Source organism: Hibiscus syriacus, unplaced genomic scaffold (assembly GCF_006381635.1).
Source record: "Hibiscus syriacus cultivar Baekdansim isolate YM2019G1 unplaced genomic scaffold, ASM638163v2 tig00110418_pilon, whole genome shotgun sequence".
In the NCBI taxonomy this organism is placed as follows: Eukaryota; Viridiplantae; Streptophyta; class Magnoliopsida; order Malvales; family Malvaceae; genus Hibiscus; species Hibiscus syriacus.
In genome coordinates this window covers 22,526-45,652 of record NW_024062730.1, presented here as the reverse complement: position 1 = coordinate 45,652, position 23,127 = coordinate 22,526, and the positions used below count along the sequence as shown (strand labels likewise).

The 23,127-nt window shown below is 36.1% G+C and overlaps 1 protein-coding gene and 2 pseudogenes across 1 annotated transcript; all 3 read right to left on the bottom strand.

Annotated features, from left to right (window-relative positions):
• Nucleotides 1-235: 235 nt before the first annotated feature.
• LOC120124392 lies at nucleotides 236-2,143 on the bottom strand (annotated as a pseudogene).
• A 760-nt stretch (nucleotides 2,144-2,903) lies between these two features.
• On the bottom strand, nucleotides 2,904-4,249 carry LOC120124460 (mitochondrial dicarboxylate/tricarboxylate transporter DTC-like). Its single transcript, XM_039143124.1, has 3 exons — nucleotides 3,858-4,249; nucleotides 3,216-3,430; nucleotides 2,904-3,124 (listed from the first exon to the last, which is right to left on the bottom strand). Exons 1-3 carry the CDS (start codon nucleotides 4,246-4,248, stop codon nucleotides 3,068-3,070), a joined length of 663 nt encoding a protein of 220 aa, XP_038999055.1. The 5' UTR covers nucleotide 4,249; the 3' UTR covers nucleotides 2,904-3,067.
• An 8,621-nt stretch (nucleotides 4,250-12,870) lies between these two features.
• On the bottom strand, nucleotides 12,871-23,046 carry LOC120124391 (annotated as a pseudogene).
• Between the last annotated feature and the right edge of the window lie 81 nt (nucleotides 23,047-23,127).

Sequence of the window (23,127 nt, the reverse complement as noted above, 5' to 3'; positions counted from 1 at the left end):
ATGTTTAACTTGTTTCATGTTTTTTTTTTGAGTTTTAGAATCAAACACTGCTTGAATGTATTAATATTAATTAATTACTTAATTTCTTTTTGAAGGTAAAAAAAAGGATTCTTGAAACTGTTGCATTGTAGTTTTCTTTTTGTTCATTTTTGTTTGTGATTCCTGTATTTGTTTACGAAGCCGAATCACAACTATAATTGAACTTCGGAATGAAATGTCATTAGTTGCAACCTTATCAACTGTACTGTTTCTCCGGCCTTGGCAAGTTTGCCACGACGCCACAAACCATCACAGAATACGGCATGTTGTACTCGTCTCTGATGGATTTTTTCAGGGGAAAGAATACCCATATCTCGGACCCAATGTTCCACATTCCACAGTTGTCGGTCGTCATAAGGACAGCAGCCCAAGAACGGGGGAATATTTGGATCGTGTGTCGGCTCACCGCGTTGAGAAGGTTGTAATTCATCCTCTTCTCCGGACTCCATGTTCCGGTCTCAACGCTGCGAGTAATGGAGTGCCTAAAACATAGTATTAAAGTCTGAATAAATCAATATGAACATATTTAGGTAGATACTACACATACCCACAGCAAAAAATGAATAGCCGGACACATGCCAAGACTGAATGGTTTTTTCACGGTTCTCGAAGATGATCTCGATGAAGTTTTTGAACTTCATGTTGAGAACAATCGGTTCCTTACGGACTTGTGTGATCTCTTCCCGTGGATCGTCCTTAATGGTGTCATACTTGAAAACATTGACCGCAACTTATAGTACTCCGCGAGTTTCAGCTGAGTGGTTGGTTCGACAAAGGATGCCCCATTGATAGCATATCGAAGCTTGCCGTCTACTTTATTCGCAGTGTTAGCTAGCCTGATGGTACGGGTGATGTTAATGGCACCATATTTGTACGATCCTTGAGGGTTAGGCCTAGCAGCGCTAGCGGTAAGGTTCCAACGGAAGGTACGAAATTGGTTGAATGCCCAAGCCCAACCCCCGTGAGGTGGTGGAGGTACCTTAGCTGAGGCCACTTCCTTGCCATTTTTGTAGCGGATGACGCAGGTGACCGTAATCTCTCGTTTCATGAATCGGGTAGACGCCACGATATAATAATCCATCGGTTCTTGGTCCGCTGTTACAAGCACACCAAAGCACTGCCCAACATGCACATCAAGGGACTCATATTCATTTTGGATTGCGTGAGCACCTTCCATCTCAACTAGTTTCATTTTATGTCCTTGGAACCTAATATTAAGAGATGTCTTAAGCCCTGCATTGCAAATCCTGTACTTGTAAGTCTTGCCAGCCTCCATGGTGAAGAGAGGAGTGTCCTTGCCGTCGTCTTTTCCGCCATTCCCATTTAGGTGGACTCCTTCGCATCTTCCGAGATTGCGACTGCTATCTAATATTTTCTTGAGGGTCTTGTGTCCTTTTCCGAACCAATCCCCGTCTATGATAGTGAAATCATCCGTGGGATCATCATATGGAACAGGAATAAGACGACGACTGTTGATACGGAGGCCACCAAACCCCTGCCTCCTTATGCATACCGGTCACCGGAAAATACATGTAGGAACCAATTTGGTCCTTGACCTGGAAACGATATGTGTAATTAGTCCCAGGGAGGATAGGACAATTTGTTCCCATCACACCATCCTGCCATGAGTTCTTCCCATGTTGAATGCCATGCCTGCCATAAAATTAATCCCACTTCCAAGAATGAACTTAAGTCCTTCATTAAGTAATCGAATCCGAACACAGTGTCTACAGTTTACCATGTGAAAAGAAGCGGCTTGTCGAGGTTGTTGAAGACATTGATCAGGACGTTGTTGTTAGTAGTCAAGTTGATATTCGGTCCCGGAAATTCGCCGTTGATAAGAATGCCTCGTTGGGGTATACCGAGGGGAGAAATTGTGCCGTAGGAGACATTCCAAGAGAAAAACAGGTACGGATCTTCGCCGTGGACCAACCGACGTCGATACGGCTGAGAGACATATCAAAAACATCAACATCACTCCTCCCGTTGTTTCTCTTTGCTTTGCTTTGTTTATGGATCAGTTCATTTGTGAACTGCCGCAAATGACTCTCTACTCTTCCGTTTCTTACATCCTTATGTGGCGCCCTTCCTTTCCTTCGGCCATATGTTCTTCAATGCATGCTACTTTTGCACTCTTACCTTGCAAAACCCCTTTTTTTAATGATAACTCCACCCTTTCCTTTTGTATTACTTTAATTATTATTTCTTTATTTATTTAATAGTGTAAATAACTTAATATTAAATCTTTCAAATAATTGCTTTTATTTTTCTATTATTAAAGTTAAATTTGGTAAGAAAATATTTCAAATGAATTATATATATACATACATATTCAACTGATGCATAAAGATTACGATGCAAGAGAGTTCGTCGTCATTCGTCGGATGATGCAAGCTGTGGCATTTATGGAGCTCAGAATCATAGTACGAGACGAGTATGGCTATTTGCGGGATGCTAATGCTAAATGATGGTTCGAATATTCGAAAGCTATTCGAGTATGCTCTGTGTCGGAATCTGGATTATGTGATATATATAAAGGTTCGTCTACGATAATTCGAATGCAGCTCAAGCTATAGTAGAAATGGATTGCAAAAATGCCCGACTTCTCAGTTACACGCTTGTTTTATAATAACAGGTGACTAGAAACCACTTAAATAATTATGTGATTGTTTTGTCAAAATTGAAAATATGATGACCATATCAACACCGACCCCATAGTTAAGTGATCATTCGAGTAATTTACCAAAATAAATAACACAGAGAGAACAAATAGCTGAACGTGTTGAAAGTTGTGTTCAAAAGAAACTGTTGAAGGGAATGAATAATGGAAAATGTGAATATAATGCCTTTGAACTTAGATTGATATCTTAAGGTACACTTATTCTTAAATCAGAAGTATAAAGTTCCTTGTGAGCTTTAAAATCATAACTCCTAAAACTCCTGTTTTCAATCACACCCTACAAATTTGTATAATTGGCAATCAACCTACTCCATCGTTACTCCTCCGTCACCAACACACGAGAACACTCTACAACCCTATTTTCTTCTCAACCTTCTGAATCTGGTTGAGGAATATCCAAGTCATCTGCATAAGAGAACATCCGGTCACCGGAATATAATTAAACATTCAAGTTCAAGCTCGAGAAACTATATACGGCGAAGAATAAAGTAAATACCATGACATGGGGAGCAATTCTAACGCAATACACGGGGAATCCTGTGTAAAATTTGAATGGTCCTCCAGCCTTGAGGGTTTTCATAGCACAGTCCAAAGAGCCAGTGTATGGATACTTGCCCGTGGCATCAGGTTGCATTTTCTGGATTTGTGTTTTCACGTAATCAAAAGGCAAACTGCAAGCTGAGGCAAAGAAACCCGAAATGGTACTTGCACCTGCAACAATAACGAAAAAGGAACATTAAAAAAAGAGCAGTATGCTTGCTCAAAGATGTAAATTCCTGCTAATAGGTTTTAGAATTAGTAACGCATGCCAACCAATGGTCTTAAGAATTGGGAAACACATGATTATATAGTATTTCGTAATAGCCTCATTAGACTTTACATCTTTCGTAATAACTTCTAATGATTCTGCTACTTGACTATACCACATGATTATATAGTATTTCGTAATAGCCTCATTAGACTTTACATCTTTCGTAATAACTTCTAAAGATTCTGCTACTTGACTATACCAACAAAGTATCAGTGAGGAATAAGCCACGAATTGTTCATGCAACAAATTTAGAACATACGTGAGATCTGTGAAAGACATTTTCATAGTTAAACATCCATGGTGGTTGCTACTAAGAAAGACTCTTACCGACCACAGTAGCAGCTTCTCCTAAGCCAAGGTTATCCTTGAAAAACTCGACACTTTGATCGTATGAGGCAAGCATTCCCATGTTCAATGCCATGGCTCTGACTACCGTAGGGCCTGCACCTTTCCAAAGTGCCAAAACCCCAACAATACGATAGAGAGTATGGAATGCATTGGAGTAATTTCGGCGCTGAGCAGCAGGCAAAGTGGCATCAGCCTGCATACGGATAAGTGCCAAATCAGCTGGACTGCCAACACAGCCCCAATAGCACCAGCAGTCAGACCACACAAAGCCTTCTGGTATAAAGGTAAGGGCTTCCTGTAACCCCCCAGACCGATGCAAGTAGCCCGATCTGATCCGGGAAGTCACATTAGGGCCACCGGAGCGACCCATTATAAAAATAGCGGAAAATTTAAAACTTTTATTGAAACGTGTAACTTATAAAATTAGTTTTCACTATTTAAAAATAAAACATATTTCCAAACTCGTATATAAATCAAAATACAATTACATGCCCCCTAATCACATGTACCCTACTCTGCAACAACGCCGGACGAACTCCCTTACTGAAGTCGATAGATGCACTGGTACAATTCTTTCAACCTGAAAAGGTGAGTAATAGAGTGAGCTTTGGAAAGCTCAGTAATACAGAACTACCAGATGATGCTGATGAACGTGCAAATACAGATAAATATTTATTTCCTTATTGCTTCTGAGCATTTACATATTTTTATACTGAGCAGAGATTCTACTGATATTTCGGGTGGTAACGGACAATTAGCTTTCAGTTCAGAGAAATATTTCGGATGACTGAGTTGAGGAGATCAGAATAGGTTTTCTAGTGTATTCTCGAAAAATTCAGTAAAAAGATACAGATCTTTTAAAACATATATATATATATATACCCCCATCCGTTCACATCATAAATGTGTAGGTTCCCCAGAACCATACACCCAACCGCACATGCCATTTAGACCCTGAGCACAAAGCCGAGGAGTCTGCAGATAATCTTCCTCCAACAATAAACCCCCCAGATAAAACATTTATCCGTCGGTAAACGGAGATATCAGAAATCAAAACATAATTCAGATCAGATATCAGAACAGAATCTAGGTTAGGAATCAGAACAGATTTCAGATCAGATGTCAAAACAGAATTCAAATCAGAAATCAGATAAAATATTCATATAAGTAGGGAACACACCAGAGTTTACAAATATTATTCAAAGGTACTGGATAATCTTAGCAAGTAGAGAAATATGGATCTTCAGTATACCGATAGAATATCGGAATTCAGAATCACTATTGAAAGAGTTCAATAACTGACAGAATCATCAGTTATTCAGAAAGTGACTTGAGCTGATAAGGAAGAAATGAAGGTTCAGGACATTTATATTATCTATCGATTGATCGAATTATCGGACAACTCTTAGATGAATAGTTTCCAGAACTAATGCCTGTCGATTGGTCAATTCATTGTTCTTCCAGGGTATTTACTCTTTAATACCACAATTCTTGTCCATAGACCATTTTCGGAATCATCGTTGAATAGATCTTCCAATGTCTTTATTTCATTTCCACACTTCTACAATATCATGAAATGCTGACGTACTTGATTAATTTGTTCAAACTCATTGTAATTGTACACTACGTAAACTCATCAGAGTTTCCAGACTTATCCAAGTCACTTACTAATCCTCAGTCATTGAAGTTACCTATTTCATTTAGCAGTCATCTCTATTCCAGTTACTTCAGGATTTTCCAGAGTAATTCAAACGTTCCTGAATTTCAGATACATGTTGTACTTTCATTCCATTCAATTTGGTCTTCATGGTTGATTGTCGAACAAACGTCCAATTCTTAGTACTGAATACAATCTAAAGCTGAGTTGAATACTTCCAAAATTTATCATCGAGCCAAACTTGAGAAGATGAACACATGTTCCAGTAATATCTATGTCATTCAGGTATTGACATAGCTTTAGGGTTGATCTATTCACTTGAATTGTTTTCCATTACCTTTAAAGGTAGTCCAATACTTATCTTACTTGGATTCCTTAATTAATCCAAGACATTTACTTAATTTAGGCCATAAGGGTATTTTGGTAATTTTGATGTTCAGTTTTATTCCATTCATTTCAGAGCTCGAGGATATTCAATCATTCCTGAGCTTGGTAATATTCTTGGGTCATTTCTATTACAGGGGTATTTTGGTCATTTTACAGATTCACAGTATTTCAATCTTTTCCTTCCATCCGATCTTATTATTTAATTCAATCTTATCATTTACTTCAGTCCTTTCGAACAATTCTGACAGCAGAATACCCCCGATAAATTTCTCTTCCAGTATTTACTCATTATTCGAATATTTTCAGGTCAAGTGTCTTCTCAGACTTTACAAACGGAATATCATAAATTTTCCTGCACTAAGTGGGATCTTAACAATTAAATCCGTACTTAATCGAGTTAAGTACGAATCCTCTAAGTATTTTCTCATTCAGAGTCATCTCAGACTATTCTACCTCTTAAGGGCATTTCCGTAATTTCTTAACCAGATAAGTTCGATATTAGCTCTTAACGAAAATAATATAAATTAGAGATCCTATGATTAATTGCTTTCTTGAACAATCTCTGATCTTGAAATAATTCCCTTAACACACTTCTAGTATCTTGCATAAACCCTCTTGGGGTTAAAAACCGGTTATCCATAATGTCTACGTATAACTATCATTTCTTATGCACATCAATATTTTTATCAGATCAATATGTCTATAAAATCCTCTTATTTAACTTCCATATTCCAATCTTGTCTTTTTATAACACAAGGGTATTTTCGTAATTTTACCCTACCGGAGTATTTTCATAAATTCACATCCAAATGCCTTTAACATTTAACCTTTGATGAAATAAATTATAAGTTACAGATCCAGGTTGATTTCTTTACCACTAAGCACATAACTTGTAATTTAATTCTAGCAATCCCTTAATTTCTTATAAAAGTCATCTGAACCATAATCAATTACTGAACCTTTTTACCGTATTCAGATCGAGTGTAGAACTTCATTAATTACACATATGAGACCAAACATTTCCATTCATGCATTTACCAATACCAACATGTTCTATAAAGCATAAAGAGGTAGTAAAGTATTACCTCGATTTCCGTGCAATACTGATCGACCATAAAAATTCCATTCGAACGCCTTTGATCTTCAATTCAACTTCCAATAATTCCTCAGATACATATCGACATAAATTATATCAGAAACGGAGCTTAATTACGATAAACGGATCGAATCGGGTGATAAATCAGTGAAAGACGGCTTACCGAGTTCGAATTTGGCGAAACGGACTTCGGATTTGGATTCAGGACGTTGAAAGCATAAAATATGACTTTTCAGAAATTTGGAATTTTCGGTCAAAATCAAAGTCAACGGGTTTGACTGACAATTTCGAGGCCTTCGGGTTCGAATTTCGAAAAATGGACAGCGGAATCAGATTTGGAACGTCGAAAAATGTCAGGATAGGTATACTCGGTCGAAGTCAAAGGTCGTTTAATGCCCGATCAAAGCCAGTCAAAGTTTTGGTCAACAGTGGTCAACTCCGGTCAACGGGTCAACGGTCAACGGGTCGGGTCAACGGGTCGGGTCGGGTTGTGACCGGTCAAACCGGTCAAAACAGCTCCAAAACCGGTCAAACCGGTCACTTTTCCCTTCCCCACGCGCAGTGGCGGCGCGTGGGGGCGCGTGAACAGTGATAAAATCCCGGAAAAATTTCTAAAAATTATTTTGAGCGATTTCGAGATACTTACAAAGCTCGGTTCACAATTTTGAACGGCGGAGAGCTCGATTTCAACAAATCGAGAAGTTTGACCGGTTCACCTCCCAACGCGCCGCCGCCGCCGGAGAAAAATGAGAACACCGGTGGACTCGGAACGGCACAAGGAACACGATGGTGCGGGAGGTGTCGTAAACAGATGACCCGATCGTTGTGAATCGATGAAAAACCAACTAAAACTGAGTTATTACCGACGATACTTCCGACTGAAATTCACGACGAACGGCGATGATTCACGACGAAAGGTTTGAGGGGTTTTGTTCCTTGGTTGACAACGAACACGATGGTTGTTTCGGCTCGTCGTTTGGAGGTCGGACGGCGAGTAGATCGGAGTTGGAAGTTGGGTTGCTGGAGAAAGGAAATATGGAAAATTTCTGCTGCCTGCGCACGAATCAGATTTATAATTCAACATATTAAAAAAATGGTTAAATCATGGGTTTAGCCACTGAACTTTCTGCACTTCTGAAAACGGTCTGCCAACTTTAGAACTTTACAATTTAATCCCATGTTTCTTTCAAATACCAAATTAAATCCACCAATTTATATTTCTTAAATTTAGCCCCTAAATTGGGGTGTTACAATTCTCCCCTCCTTAAAAAAAATTTCGTCCTCGAAATTCATTCATTTTACATAATTGCATAAATGAAACTTCCATCAGTTCTTTCAAATCTATCAATAGCTTTTATAAAAGTACGATTCCTCCACTTATCCTTAACCAGCTGAGCATACATTCTTATCATAAATTTTTCCTTATTTCAATAAAAGAATTTAAAATTTTCTCGAGTAATCAATCTCTTCAGAATTCTCCCTCAGTCCAAGTAAATAATCAGAACAACTTTATTCTTGTGAAATCAATTCAGCATTGGATACGTGAATAGGCTCGTAGAGCAACAACATATCTCAATTTCATTTCCGGAGTCGAGTCAGAAATTCTCAGATGAATAACTCTCACATGACTCATGAGATACTTTACAGCGTTTAGACAGATGTTACTGGTATTCCTTTTTGTACAAGTATAGCCTTAGCAGATAGAAACTTTGGTTTACTCAATACAGATAGGGACTCAGCCCTGGAGTTCCGGCTCAGAGAGGTACGATTGCAGTCTAGGGGCATGTACTGATCAGACATATTTTGACATTCGACCGGCCGGTCTAACTTGAAAATTTTTGACTCAAACCATAGCTCTGATACCACTAAATGTAACCCCCCAGACCGATGCAGGTAGCCCGATCTGATCCGGGAAGTCACATTAGGGCCACCGGAGCGACCCATTATAAAAATAGCGGAAAATTTAAAACTTTTATTGAAACGTGTAACTTATAAAATTAGTTTTCACTATTTAAAAATAAAACATATTTCCAAACTCGTATATAAATCAAAATACAATTACATGCCCCCTAATCACATGTACCCTACTCTGCAACAACGCCGGACGAACTCCCTTACTGAAGTCGATAGATGCACTGGTACAATTCTTTCAACCTGAAAAGGTGAGTAATAGAGTGAGCTTTGGAAAGCTCAGTAATACAGAACTACCAGATGATGCTGATGAACGTGCAAATACAGATAAATATTTATTTCCTTATTGCTTCTGAGCATTTACATATTTTTATGCTGAGCAGAGATTCTACTGATATTTCGGGTGGTAACGGACAATGAGCTTTCAGTTCAGAGAAATATTTCGGATGACTGAGTTGAGGAGATCAGAATAGGTTTTCTAGTGTCTTCTCGAAAAATTCAGTAAAAAGATACAGATCTTTTAAAACATATATATATATATACCCCCATCCGTTCACATCATAAATGTGTAGGTTCCCCAGAACCATACACCCAACCGCACATGCCATTTAGACCCTGAGCACAAAGCCGAGGAGTCTGCAGATAATCTTCCTCCAACAATAAACCCCCCAGATAAAACATTTATCCGTCGGTAAACGGAGATATCAGAAATCAAAACATAATTCAGATCAGATATCAGAACAGAATCCAGGTTAGGAATCAGAACAGATTTCAGATCAGATGTCAAAACAGAATTCAAATCAGAAATCAGATAAAATATTCATATAAGTAGAGAACACACCAGAGTTTACAAATATTATTCAAAGGTACTGAATAATCTTAGCAAGTAGAGAAATATGGATCTTCAGTATACCGATAGAATATCGGAATTTAGAATCACTATTGAAAGAGTTCAATAACTGACAGAATCATCAGTTATTCAGAAAGTGACTTGAGCTGATAAGGAAGAAATGAAGGTTCAGGACATTTATATTATCTATCGATTGATCGAATTATCGGACAACTCTTAGATGAATAGTTTCCAGAACTAATGCCTGTCGATTGGTCAATTCATTGTTCTTCCAGGGTATTTACTCTTTAATACCACAATTCTTGTCCATAGACCATTTTCGGAATCATCGTTGAATAGATCTTCCAATGTCTTTATTTCATTTCCACACTTCTACAATATCATGAAATGCTGACGTACTTGATTAATTTGTTCAAACTCATTGTAATTGTACACTACGTAAACTCATCAGAGTTTCCAGACTTATCCAAGTCACTTACTAAATCCTCAGTCATTGAAGTTACCTATTTCATTTAGCAGTCATCTCTATTCCAGTTACTTCAGGATTTTCCAGAGTAATTCAAACGTTCCTGAATTTCAGATACATGTTGTACTTTCATTCCATTCAATTTGGTCTTCATGGTTGATTGTCGAACAAACGTCCAATTCTTAGTACTGAATACAATCTAAAGCTGAGTTGAATACTTCCAAAATTTATCATCGAGCCAAACTTGAGAAGATGAACACATGTTCCAGTAATATCTATGTCATTCAGGTATTGACATAGCTTTAGGGTTGATCTATTCACTTGAATTGTTTTCCATTACCTTTAAAGGTAGTCCAATACTTATCTTACTTGGATTCCTTAATTAATCCAAGACATTTACTTAATTTAGGCCATAAGGGTATTTTGGTAATTTTGATGTTCAGTTTTATTCCATTCATTTCAGAGCTCGAGGATATTCAATCATTCCTGAGCTTGGTGATATTCTTGGGTCATTTCTATTACAGGGGTATTTTGGTCATTTTACAGATTCACAGTATTTCAATCTTTTCCTTCCATCCGATCTTATTATTTAATTCAATCTTATCATTTACTTCAGTCCTTTCGAACAATTCTGACAGCAGAATACCCCCGATAAATTTCTCTTCCAGTATTTACTCATTATTCGAATATTTTCAGGTCAAGTGTCTTCTCAGACTTTACAAACGGAATATCATAAATTTTCCTGCACTAAGTCGGGATCTTAACAATTAAATCCGTACTTAATCGAGTTAAGTACGAATCCTCTAAGTATTTTCTCATTCAGAGTCATCTCAGACTATTCTACCTCTTAAGGGCATTTCCGTAATTTCTTAACCAGATAAGTTCGATATTAGCTCTTAACGAAAATAATATAATTAGAGATCCTATGATTAATTGCTTTCTTGAACAATCTCTGATCTTGAAATAATTCCCTTAACACACTTCTAGTATCTTGCATAAACCCTCTTGGGGTTAAAAACCGGTTATCCATAATGTCTACGTATAACTATCATTTCTTATGCACATCAATATTTTTATCAGATCAATATGTCTATAAAATCCTCTTATTTAACTTCTATATTCCAATCTTGTCTTTTTATAACACAAGGGTATTTTCGTAATTTTACCCTACCGGAGTATTTTCATAAATTCACATCCAAATGCCTTTAACATTTAACCTTTGATGAAATAAATTATAAGTTACAGATCCAGGTTGATTTCTTTACCACTAAGCACATAACTTGTAATTTAATTCTAGCAATCCCTTAATTTCTTATAAAAGTCATCTGAACCATAATCAATTACTGAACCTTTTTACCGTATTCAGATCGAGTGTAGAACTTCATTAATTACACATATGAGACCAAACATTTCCATTCATGCATTTATCAATACCAACATGTTCTATAAAGCATAAAGAGGTAGTAAAGTATTACCTCGATTTCCGTGCAATACTGATCGACCATAAAAATTCCATTCGAACGCCTTTGATCTTCAATTCAACTTCCAATAATTCCTCAGATACATATCAACATAAATTATATCAGAAACGGAGCTTAATTACGATAAACGGATCGAATCGGGTGATAAATCAGTGAAAGACGGCTTACCGAGTTCGAATTTGGCGAAACGGACTTCGGATTTGGATTCAGGACGTTGAAAGCATAAAATATGACTTTTCAGAAATTTGAAATTTTCGGTCAAAATCAAAGTCAACGGGTTTGAGTGACAATTTCGAGGCCTTCGGGTTCGAATTTCGAAAAACGGACAGCGGAATCGGATTTGGAACGTCGAAAAATGTCAGAATAGGTATACTCGGTCGAAGTCAAAAGTCGTTTAATGCCCGATCAAAGCCAGTCAAAGTTTTGGTCAACAGTGGTCAACTCCGGTCAACGGGTCAACGGTCAACGGGTCGGGTCAACGGGTCGGGTCGGGGTAAACGGGTCGGGTCGTGTCAACGGGTCGGGTCGGGTTGTGACCGGTCAAACCGGTCAAAACAGCACCAAAACCGGTCAAACCGGTCACTTTTCCCTTCCCCACGCGCAGTGGCGGCGCGTGGGGGCGCGTGAACAGTGATAAAATCCCGGAAAAATTTCTAAAAATTATTTTGAGCGATTTCGAGATACTTACAAAGCTCTGTTCACAATTTTGAACGGCGGAGAGCTCGATTTCAACAAATCGAGAAGTTTGACCGGTTCACCTCCCAACGCGCCGCCGCCGCCGGAGAAAAATGAGAACACCGGTGGACTCGGAACGGCACAAGGAACACGATGGTGCGGGAGGTGTCGTAAACAGATGACCCGATCGTTGTGAATCGATGAAAAACCAACTAAAACCGAGTTATTACCGACGATACTTCCGACTGAAATTCACGACGAACGGCGATGATTCACGGCGAGTAGATCGGAGTTGGAAGTTGGGTTGTTGGAGAAGGGAAATATGAAAAATTTCTGCTGCCTGCGCACGAGAATCAGATTTATAATTCAACATATTAAAAAAATGGTTAAATCATGGGTTTAGCCACTGAACTTTCTGCACTTCTGAAAACGGTCTGCCAACTTTAGAACTTTACAATTTAATCCCATGTTTCTTTCAAAATACCAAATTAAATCCACCAATTTATATTTTCTTAAATTTAGCCCCTAAATTGGGGTGTTACACTTCCCATCATTGGCTTCAATTGCTTTGTTTGTCAGTATCCTATAGAAAAAAATGGAAATAATTCAAAAGCTGAACCAGAACTGAATAGATTATCCAAGTTTAGATTCAAAAGCAAACCAAATCACACATAAGCAGCGAAAAAAGCAAATGTTAACAAGGCCAAGATTCAGAATCAAAATATTAATCATCCTAACAAAAAAAAGGAAGTATCTCGAAATGTATAACAAAGTCACACAAAGGATTGCAATGGCACTCACCTGAATGATCCCAGTCGAGCAGTAGTGTATGTAGCTTGCCTGAGAAGTCCGGCTGATAGCCCCTGTCCAACAATTTACAAGTGAGACAAACGACTTGTAGGAAAACTGAAACATCTTAATTCCAATTAGAACATCAAGCCGGTTCTTTTTTTTCGTCTTTCGAAAATCTGAAGTACAAATTCAACAAGATAAAGCCACTATATCTATGAATGGGCTATTCTATGTCCAAGGCCTGAAATTGAAATAATTTCAGAGTTTTCCCTATTTAGTCCTTGTCAGCAAACAATTAGAATTATTTTGCCTCTTTTGGAACAGATCCAGATCAAATAGCAATTATTTGAAACACTTCTTTTTACTCTATTCCAGAAACCAAAGGACTCAATCGAATAAATATCAGAATTCCCAATCCTACAAATGAGCAAATTTCAGTTTCAAGTTATGGAAACCTTGTGCTGAGATCGTATTTCTTGCATGCTATTAACAATTAAGCAGTAACCAAAATCAACAAGCACATCTCATCCAATGAAACAGCACTAAATTCCAATATTTCGGGAACTGGAATCAATAAATAATTTAATATATACCATAACAAAAAATGTAGAAAATCTCGAAACTATTTTAAAAGTAAAGATCCAGCATCTATAAAATAGGTCTCAGAAACCAGTAACAGATCTATAATCAGAAAAGTTAGATCAAGGGGGGGATCAAAACTTGAACGGAGTTACAGAAAAAGAACCTTGTAAAAGGCACGAACACCCTCCTCCTTAAGCATGTTCTTGGTGATAGTTCCAGCCGATCCCTGACCCAGTTACCCAAAATCCAAACCAACAAAAGACCATTACCCAAAAAGAACACAAATCCCAAATAAATCCCAGATCTAAAAAACCATAAAAACTCGAAGGGATAATTACTTGAAGACCATATCTACTCAAGGATGAGTGAAGAGAAAAACCTTGACCATATCGATGGGTTGGATGACACAGGTAGCAAGCATACCAGAGGCACCGCCATTGACAAAAGGCTTGACCTTCCGCCAAGCCCCAGAAGATTGGGCTTTCTCTCTCCTCCGTCATTTTATAATGTTTACGAGGTAATTGAAATTTGTGAAGAGATTAGAATCTCTTTAATTGAAATCTGAATCTAAAATTTATTTGGATATTAAAAAATTGATTTAGAATCTAATTTTATATTATGTTTAGTTCTTAGATATATTTGATGAATTTGATTTCAGTAATTTAATATGATAGAATTGTTAATCTTATATTTTTACTTTATTTTAGTTTATTTTATAATTTTTATGTAGTAATAAATTATAAAATTTTAAAAAATATTAAATTTTTATTTTATTAATTAATTAATTATTTTAATAAATTATAAAAATTATATAAATAAATATCATAAGTTAAAATCATCGTAATTAGAGATGATCATGAGTCGGGTTAGGTCAAGTTTTTGGTCCACCCGACCCGACTCGAGAACAAGTGAACCTCCACCCGAGACCTGACACTAAATAATAAAAAAATTATTTTTATTCAATAAAAATAGTAACTTAAAAAAAACCCTAATCCCGACCCAAAAAAATATGACCCGACCCGAACTCGATTTTTTTTAAAAAAAAATCGACCCGGTCCCATTTTTTTTAAAAAAAAACCGACCCGACCTGAATATCAAACTTAAAAAACACCGAACCGAACTCAATTTTTTTTCTAAAAAAATCCGACCTGAATACTAAAAGATTAATTAGGATATTATGGTCAAATTTCGTATTCCCTTCTCTAAAAGATTTCAATTCCATCATGTTATAGATGAAATTTATTTTCTCTCATTTGATTGAATTGAATTCCAATTCACCATTTAAAAACTTGAACCAAATATGAAAAATAGTAGAATTAAATTTCAATTCTTCCTAATTCTAAGTGATTTCAACAAACTAAATGCACAGTAGAATATTGAAACAGTGAAGGGGAAAGGCGAAAAGAGCTCGAATGAAATCGGAAGGGGGCAAAATGAGAGGCTTTCCCTACTTGTTTTTCTTCCTTGTAAATATACAAACACAAACCCTCCTTCCTTGTTGGCTACAAAAATTAAATACTAAATCTATTTGGTTGCAATTTGCTTGTCTTTCTTTCTTTGTTTGTTTAACTGTAGAAGTTTGTACTTTTTTTCCTTTTTACTTTCTAACTAATATTTAATTATTGATCATTTAATTTATACAATCACGATGAAAATAATAAGATTTTTATATGTTTGTAAATAATATTAATAATTAATTTTATTAAATAATATTTATATATATATATATATATATATATATTATCTAAAATTACATAAAAATTGTATTTTTAAAATAAAATTTAGTGATTATAAAGTAGTATTTGTTTATATGTTTTTTTAGTCTATTGAAAACGCAAAAATACTATGGACACGATTTTTTCGAACTCGATTTTTAAAAAAAAAATATCATTCTTTTATCACGAAAACTACTCAATGAATGTAAAAATACATGAAAATGTTATAAAAATGAGAATAAATTAATCACATAGGTTAGATATATTAGAACTAAATCATTTTAAACATAAAAATAAGCATGATCTAATCATTCCAAATCATCAAGAATAAAATATTATATGCGGAACCGTACCTTAATTAATTGATGAGTTGAAATCCTTGAGTTTTCTCTGGTTGTGATCTTACAAGAAAAATACTATTCTCTTGAATATAAATTCTCTGACGGAATAAGAGAAAATACGAGATTATATATTTATTGGGGATCATAACCCCTTTATATATCTGATTTAAGAATTAATTATTATTGTATTTTTAACTCTTTCAATCATTAAACTGTAAATACAACTTTAACAATATTTGCACTTTTATTATTATCATACTTTTAATACCTTATAACTTATAATCACGATTGATCGCTTAATTTTATGTTATATTTTACGGTAATAATATGTATTAAATATGTGCACGTAATTATATATTTTAATCTAATAAAACTTATACTAAAATAATTAAAGTGCACAAACTACTCACCCACAAGTCAGAAAATTATATAAATAGAGAATTAAAAACTCCATTAAATAACTCAAATAAATAATAAATACAAATAAATATCATTATTATTAATAATGAAAGATAACATTAGTGTTCTTTGTAATGATAAAAGAATTACCGTCATATTTGAAACATGAGATTAAGTTTTCTTTAGCAACTATCAGTCAATCATAGTCACTGGCATATAAAAAAATTATTAAAATAAAATTATTTTAATACAGTATTTTTTTTGAAAATATATTTTAATACAGTAGATTAAAATAAATGAGTCCAGTGACTTGTAATAACTATCATAATTAATAAAGTTATTAAATTTATTAAAAAAAAGTCAAAATGTAGATATCTACGCTTGAAGGCATCGCTCGTTTCTTTGTTTTAACTTCTTAGTGATGTTGATGAACTTATACACCAAACATGACTTTTGGACTAAATTAATATTTACTAGAACTTGTGGACCAAATCTGACTTTTCACATGAATATATTGATAGTAAAAGATTGGGAAAAATAGTTACATAAATTATTGTTTTAAAAATAAATCATATTAAATAAAATATATTGATTTTTTTATTTTTTTTCTTTAATCTTGGTACTCATCGTCCACCGCTAATATTTATTGTTTTTTCTTTACTTTATTATAGTATATCTTTATTTTTCTCTTGTTTTTTTTATTTGTAATAATTTTATCTTTATGACACTTCTTCTACCTTTACGACACATTTTCGATCGTTTTGTTGTTATTTTCATGTATCATTTTTCCAGGGTTGGTTTTAATTGACATTGTCATGACTGATCAAAATGACATTTTATTTGTTATCATGATGATCTTCTTTGTTTTGGACCATTGGATTGGATTTAAATACATAATTTTGCGATTGTTGATAGTATTTTTACGTTGCTTAATTTTTGTTTGCAATTTTTCAATCGTCTTTCAATAGTTTCATCCTCTTTTATGGCTCGTTTGCCAATGCGATTAGATCTGTTTGTATCTATCTTTTATATGAGTTTATACTGATCAAGATGACACATTATTTGTTATCATGTTGTTCTTCTTTGCTTTGGACTATTATATTGGATTTGAATACGCGATTTTGTGATCGTTGATAGTATTTTCACGTTGCTTAATTTTGGTTTGCAATTTTTTAATCGCCTTTCAATAGTTTCATTCCCTTTCGTGGTTCGTTTCCCGATGCGATTAGATCTGATCGTATCTATCTTTTATTCGAGTTTATTTGGTTAGATTTTTTAACATTTTCCTTGTAATATTAAATGGCTAATTTTTTCATGTTTAGAAAAATATCTTTATTATGTGTTTAGTCTAGGGATGTGCATGGGTCGGGTTTCGGCCAACCCGACCCGACCAAAAAATTTTACACCATTCACCGACCCGACCCGAAAAATATATACCCTCCACCTAACCCGAACCCAACCTAATTTTTTGAGATAAAATCCAAACTCGATCTGACTCAACCCGTAATAATAAAAAATATTATTTTTATTCAATAAAAACAATGATTTAAATTAAAAAATAATATATAGATGGATATTATTGTAATTATTCTTAAATATATAAGGTAAAATTATATTTTTTTCGTGTCGGGTCGGGTATTTTTCACCATAAACTCGAATCCGACCTGACTCAAATATCACCTTTAAAAAACCTTACCATGCCCGAACCTGAATTTTTTTAAAAAATACAACCCGATCGAGTCGGAACCCGTCATGTTTGGGTCTCGTGCTCATCCCTAATTTAGTTTATGATTGTGGCTTCAAACCTTATTTGTAATTTAATTATTTTCTATTTTTTTAATAAAATTAGCGATTTCTATAAAAAACTAATATTTATTGAAAGGGTAAAGTACAAAAATGATCACCGACTACAAAATAATCTCTAGACTATAGGATGTTGTTTTGTTGAGTCACTCGACTATTAAAAATTATAAAATGATCACCCAACTATTCATTATGTTCCAAACTCGTATTTTTTAATAAAAAAAATTAACGACCGTCTGACTCTGATGTTAACTTATTAATTAGGATATGATAAAATCTAACCTCAGAATCTCAAACGACTATCATATCTTCGCTAGCATATGAACGTCCATCTTAGACGACTGTCAAAATTGTTTATCAGAAAATGATAAGTTTGAAACATAATGAATAGTCAAGTGATCATTTTATAACTTTTAATAGTCGAGGGACTCAATAAAATAATATATTATAATCGAAGAATTATTTTATAAATTTTAATATTTGTAAAACTCAACAAAACAACATCCTACCAGAACTATGTGTACCTTACCTCTATGAAAAAAATAATTTTAAAAAAGGATATAATGGTAAAATGTGAAGATCGTATCCAAATTATTTATATAAAAAAGATAAATATTTTGTGTTTTTTTAAAGGTTTAATACAAAAATAATTACCTAAACTTTACATCGAAAAATAATTACCTAAACTTTGCATTGAAAAACGTTTAATACAAAAATATAAATATAGCATAATTTAAGGAACACACATGAATTAACTATTTCATTTAATGGCTAAAATTAAAAATTTACAAAACATGTGAGGATCAAAACGACTATTTTCCTTCCTTTTTTTATTTCACTCTTTTTCTTTTCCTCTCTCTCTCTTTTCCTTTCGAGCCTTGATTACACCGGTGGCTTTATTTCGAGGCCCTGAGCACGGATCTGCGCTTGGTGGGTGTCTTTTTCCCGCCGAAATTTTCCATTTTTTCCTAGGAAAATTACAAACTGGGCACAAGCGCACACCCGAGAGTGTTTGGAGAAGGTTCAATTCATGGGACTTTGTTGGGCCGGAAGATATTGAAGATTGAAGCAAGAGGGAAAATGGGAAGGAGTGAATTAGAAGTAAAGAGGTTCGTTTCTTAATGAGAAAACTGAAAAGAAAGAGAGAAGAGACGAAAGCTTTTAATTATTTTCTTTGTTTCCAATCAGCATCTCTCTCTCTCTTCTCTTCCTGCGGGTTGATAGCGAGCTAACTTCACTCTGATCCTTCACACACAAATTATAAGATCAAATTAGTAGAGTACATAAATCTTATTTTTTTTAATTAGATCAAATTATTTAATTATAATTATTTGTAGTATTATGATATAATTTGATTCTAATTTAAGCAGCTCATATGCATATAATTTTTTTTAATATTTGATATACATATATTATATAGAGTTGAAGGACTCGAATCAGATTTAAAAACTAATATATTAATTATTAAAAAAATTGAATTATTCAAGTTTTTATTTTATAACTCGATTCGAATTTATAATTCTTTTGAGTTTCAAGTCAAAATAAGGTTTCTAATGTCGAGTTGAAAAATTAATTTTTTTCGAGTTAAGTTTTGATTACTCTTAAGAACATAAGGTATTTTTAAGTAAAAATCAAACATTAACTGGGAAAAAATATAAAAACTTAATTAACTATAAAAAATATTGCTTGAACAAAATGTATTAGAATATGGACCGTTTTAAAATATACAAATATTGGGTAGTAATATTATTAAAAGGTCCCTACACATCTGATAGGTGAATTGAAGAAGGAATCAGACTATCAGAGCAATGTTATTTGCCAAGACGGAGAGTTCTACAAGGACTATCACCTCTATCTTTGATATTAAAGCCTTAACATCTTGATGTTAAAGCGTAGCTTACTCTATTATGTCTATAGCATCTGTATAGTTACATTCTTAACCAGGTTTTCTGGACCGTAAAAAACGAAATAAATCGAGTTTCGATGGCGGACTTCGCCTCCTTGTATCGGAATTCTTCCGTGGCTTTATCTAGTTCAGTAGGACCAGTCTTTGATATCACTTGCTGTGGTGGAAACTTGGCTGTTGTTTGGTGAAGTCCCTGCACTGCTGCAATTCGTGACGGAAGACATGTTTCCTTCGGCAAGGGTTCTCAATCGGTCAAGCTCGGGCAACACGACCCGACCTAGGTCGGGTCTGTCTTTCCGTCTCATCTCCGAACACTTAAGGGCTAACCTGGCAAAGGCCAGGGTCTCTTCCATTGGCCAGTCAGCCACAGCCGAGTCGAGTACATCAGTGAATGTTCCATTTTCGATAGCGTTCTCGACCTGATGAGTCAAGCCCATAGGTGACTTAGCGGTTATTATTTGAAGTAGCATGATCCCAAGTGAGTATACATCAGATTTATCCCTAGCATTCCGGTTTGCTGATATTCTGGATCTATGTAACAGAATGTTCCAACTGCTGCCGTCATACGGTACTGAGTTATGGAGTCGGAAACCGATGGAGGAACAAGCCTAGCCAATCCGACATCACTGATCTTGCCGACGTAGTTGCGATCGAGCAAAATATTGCCAGGTTTCAGGTCACGGTGCACAATTGGCTCCGGTTTGGTTTGGTGTAGGAAAAGAAGACCTGTTGCGATCTCTGCTGCCATTCGGAACCTTACTTGCCATGGAAGTACCGGAGTGTTATTGCGCCTAAACAGTCGATCTTCCAAGCTTCCGTTATCCATGTATTCGTAGACTAGGCAGCAATACTCCGGGCAGGCTCCAAGAAGAAGAACCATGTTCGGATGCCTTATGCAGCTCAACACTTCGACCTATACGAGTCACCGAAATGTATAATCAGTAAATTTCTTTCAAGTATTTCAGAATAGCAAGTTATTATGTGCCTGCAGGCCCTGCACACCTCTCGCTGAAATTGTAGCTCCCCTTGGGTTGCATCCGAACGTAGAACTTTTATCGCGACAGGTGTGTGGTCTAGGTAGCAGCGGTACACCGGCCCGTAACCTCCTTCTCCGATTTTGAGAGACGGCGAGAAGAGATCGGTTGCCGCTTCGATATCTTGAATCGTATATTTCCGATATCTGACATCATGTGAAGCAGCAACCAATTTCCCCTCGTCCTCGACTCTGCTAACATTCTTTTCTGCAATCATTCTCTTTTGTGCTTCAAGTTCAGCAATCATTTGAGCTGCTTGGGCTGCCTCAACGGCAACCTTACACTTTTCTTTCTCCTTCTCCACGAGTGAAAGCGCAGCTTCCTCAGCTAGTCGCGCCTCTTCGATCTTCTGTTCTTCTTGTAACTTCCAGCATTGAAGTTCTTTTGCCTGTAATGAGAATTTTAACAAAAATTACGTTAAATACATTCTCAAGTTTGTAGATCATTCTCGGAAATGATACCGGCTTTTCAAATAATTACCCTCTTCTTCGCCAAGAGTGCTTCCTTGCAGGCTGCACTATACATCTCCATTGTCTGCTGGAGCTCCCGTTTGAGTCGTTTCATCTCGGCTTCCACATCATCCTGCGTGCATCTAATCAGTTAAGTTCCATTCTATACCTTGTTTGTGCTCGAAATTAATACGAATACGATCGAATTTATTGTTTAGTATAACGTATAACGGTTGATTATGCTCGTTTTCATGGCAGAAAAAGGCCTTACCATGTTCTGAGATGACATATTCAGAGATGACCATGATGCCCTACTACCACTTTCGAGTGATGTTGAGGAGAAATCATGTTGTGAACTGAAATCCATGGACCTATTTCCTGATAATGAAGATTCGAGGCTTATGTTTTCGAACTCAGAGCTGACAGAAAACCGTTGGCTACCGGATTCTGGGCGGTCGCCAAGATAGAACACGTTATCAGTACTCGGCCTCCCACTGCTTACGAATGATATGTCGGATTCAGGAATTGAAGGCTCGAATCTGTTTCTTGTTCTCGAAAATGGTGACCTGTTCTCAGGAATTCAAAATTTTGAGTTACAGAGTTACATATATGTTGGCAATCTTATAACAACTTACTTTATCATTTCCGTGTCTTCATACAGGTGGGGTAGTGGAAGTTGAGGCCTACCAGAACCTCTATATCTGAGGCAAGGTGAACGAGCCGAAGGGGTTTCTGGTGCTTCGGGGATGGTACCGGGTGGAGGCAGCAGCACTTGAGCCGGAGGAGGCATGTCGAGTCTTGACGGAGGGGAAGCTGTAGCAGACCGCACCGACGAAATCTTCCCTTTGCCGATCACGTACACGGTGCAGTAATCGGGAGCCGCTTTCGAGACCATAGTCGTAAGCTCCGCGCTCCTGAATCTTCTGTCAGACAATTAACAAAGGCAAATGCAGAGTAAGATCAATGAGCCGAATCAATGTCTTATATAGGTGTTTGGGCGGAGAAAGATGAAACAATCATTCACCTAACAAATCCGCCTTTCGACGGCGTGCCGAGTACCATGATCTCGATCGGAGCGGACAAAATATAATCGACCAAGGCTCTAGCTATATCGGTGTCCTCCAGTATGACCTCATTACCGGTGATCTGTTACAACCATCATACACCCAACACAATAAATTCACCATCAAACGATAACGAAAATGAGACCGAGAACCAAAAAAAACGTACATCCTTCCGCGAGCAGAAGCATCGGAAAGGAAGAAAGATCTCCCTGGCCTGATGTTCCAGTTGTTGCTTATACGCTTTTGAAAACTCCTCGTTGACATTAGAAATGTTCGTGTAGTTCCCAGCTGCATGCATGCATTCATTCATCAGATCAACAAGTTCACGTACCAAACCAGCCTTACACACACAAACATACACATGATGTAATTGAATGAAACATACATGATGATGGGATGGAAGAAGGCCTGGTTTTAACATGGACGAGGGTGATGGTTTGACCCTTGGACATGAGATGATCGACGGCCCATTTCAAAGCATATTGGCTGCCCTTGTCCTTGTCTACTGCAACTGCAACTCTAGCACCTGGATCTTTCCTTTCTACATTTCTTCTGGGCATGTTTTGAGTTCTTAATCAACCCTTTGCCTCGATCTCCCTGTGGTTTGAATTCAGACCAATCTATGGCTGCTGTGTGTCTCT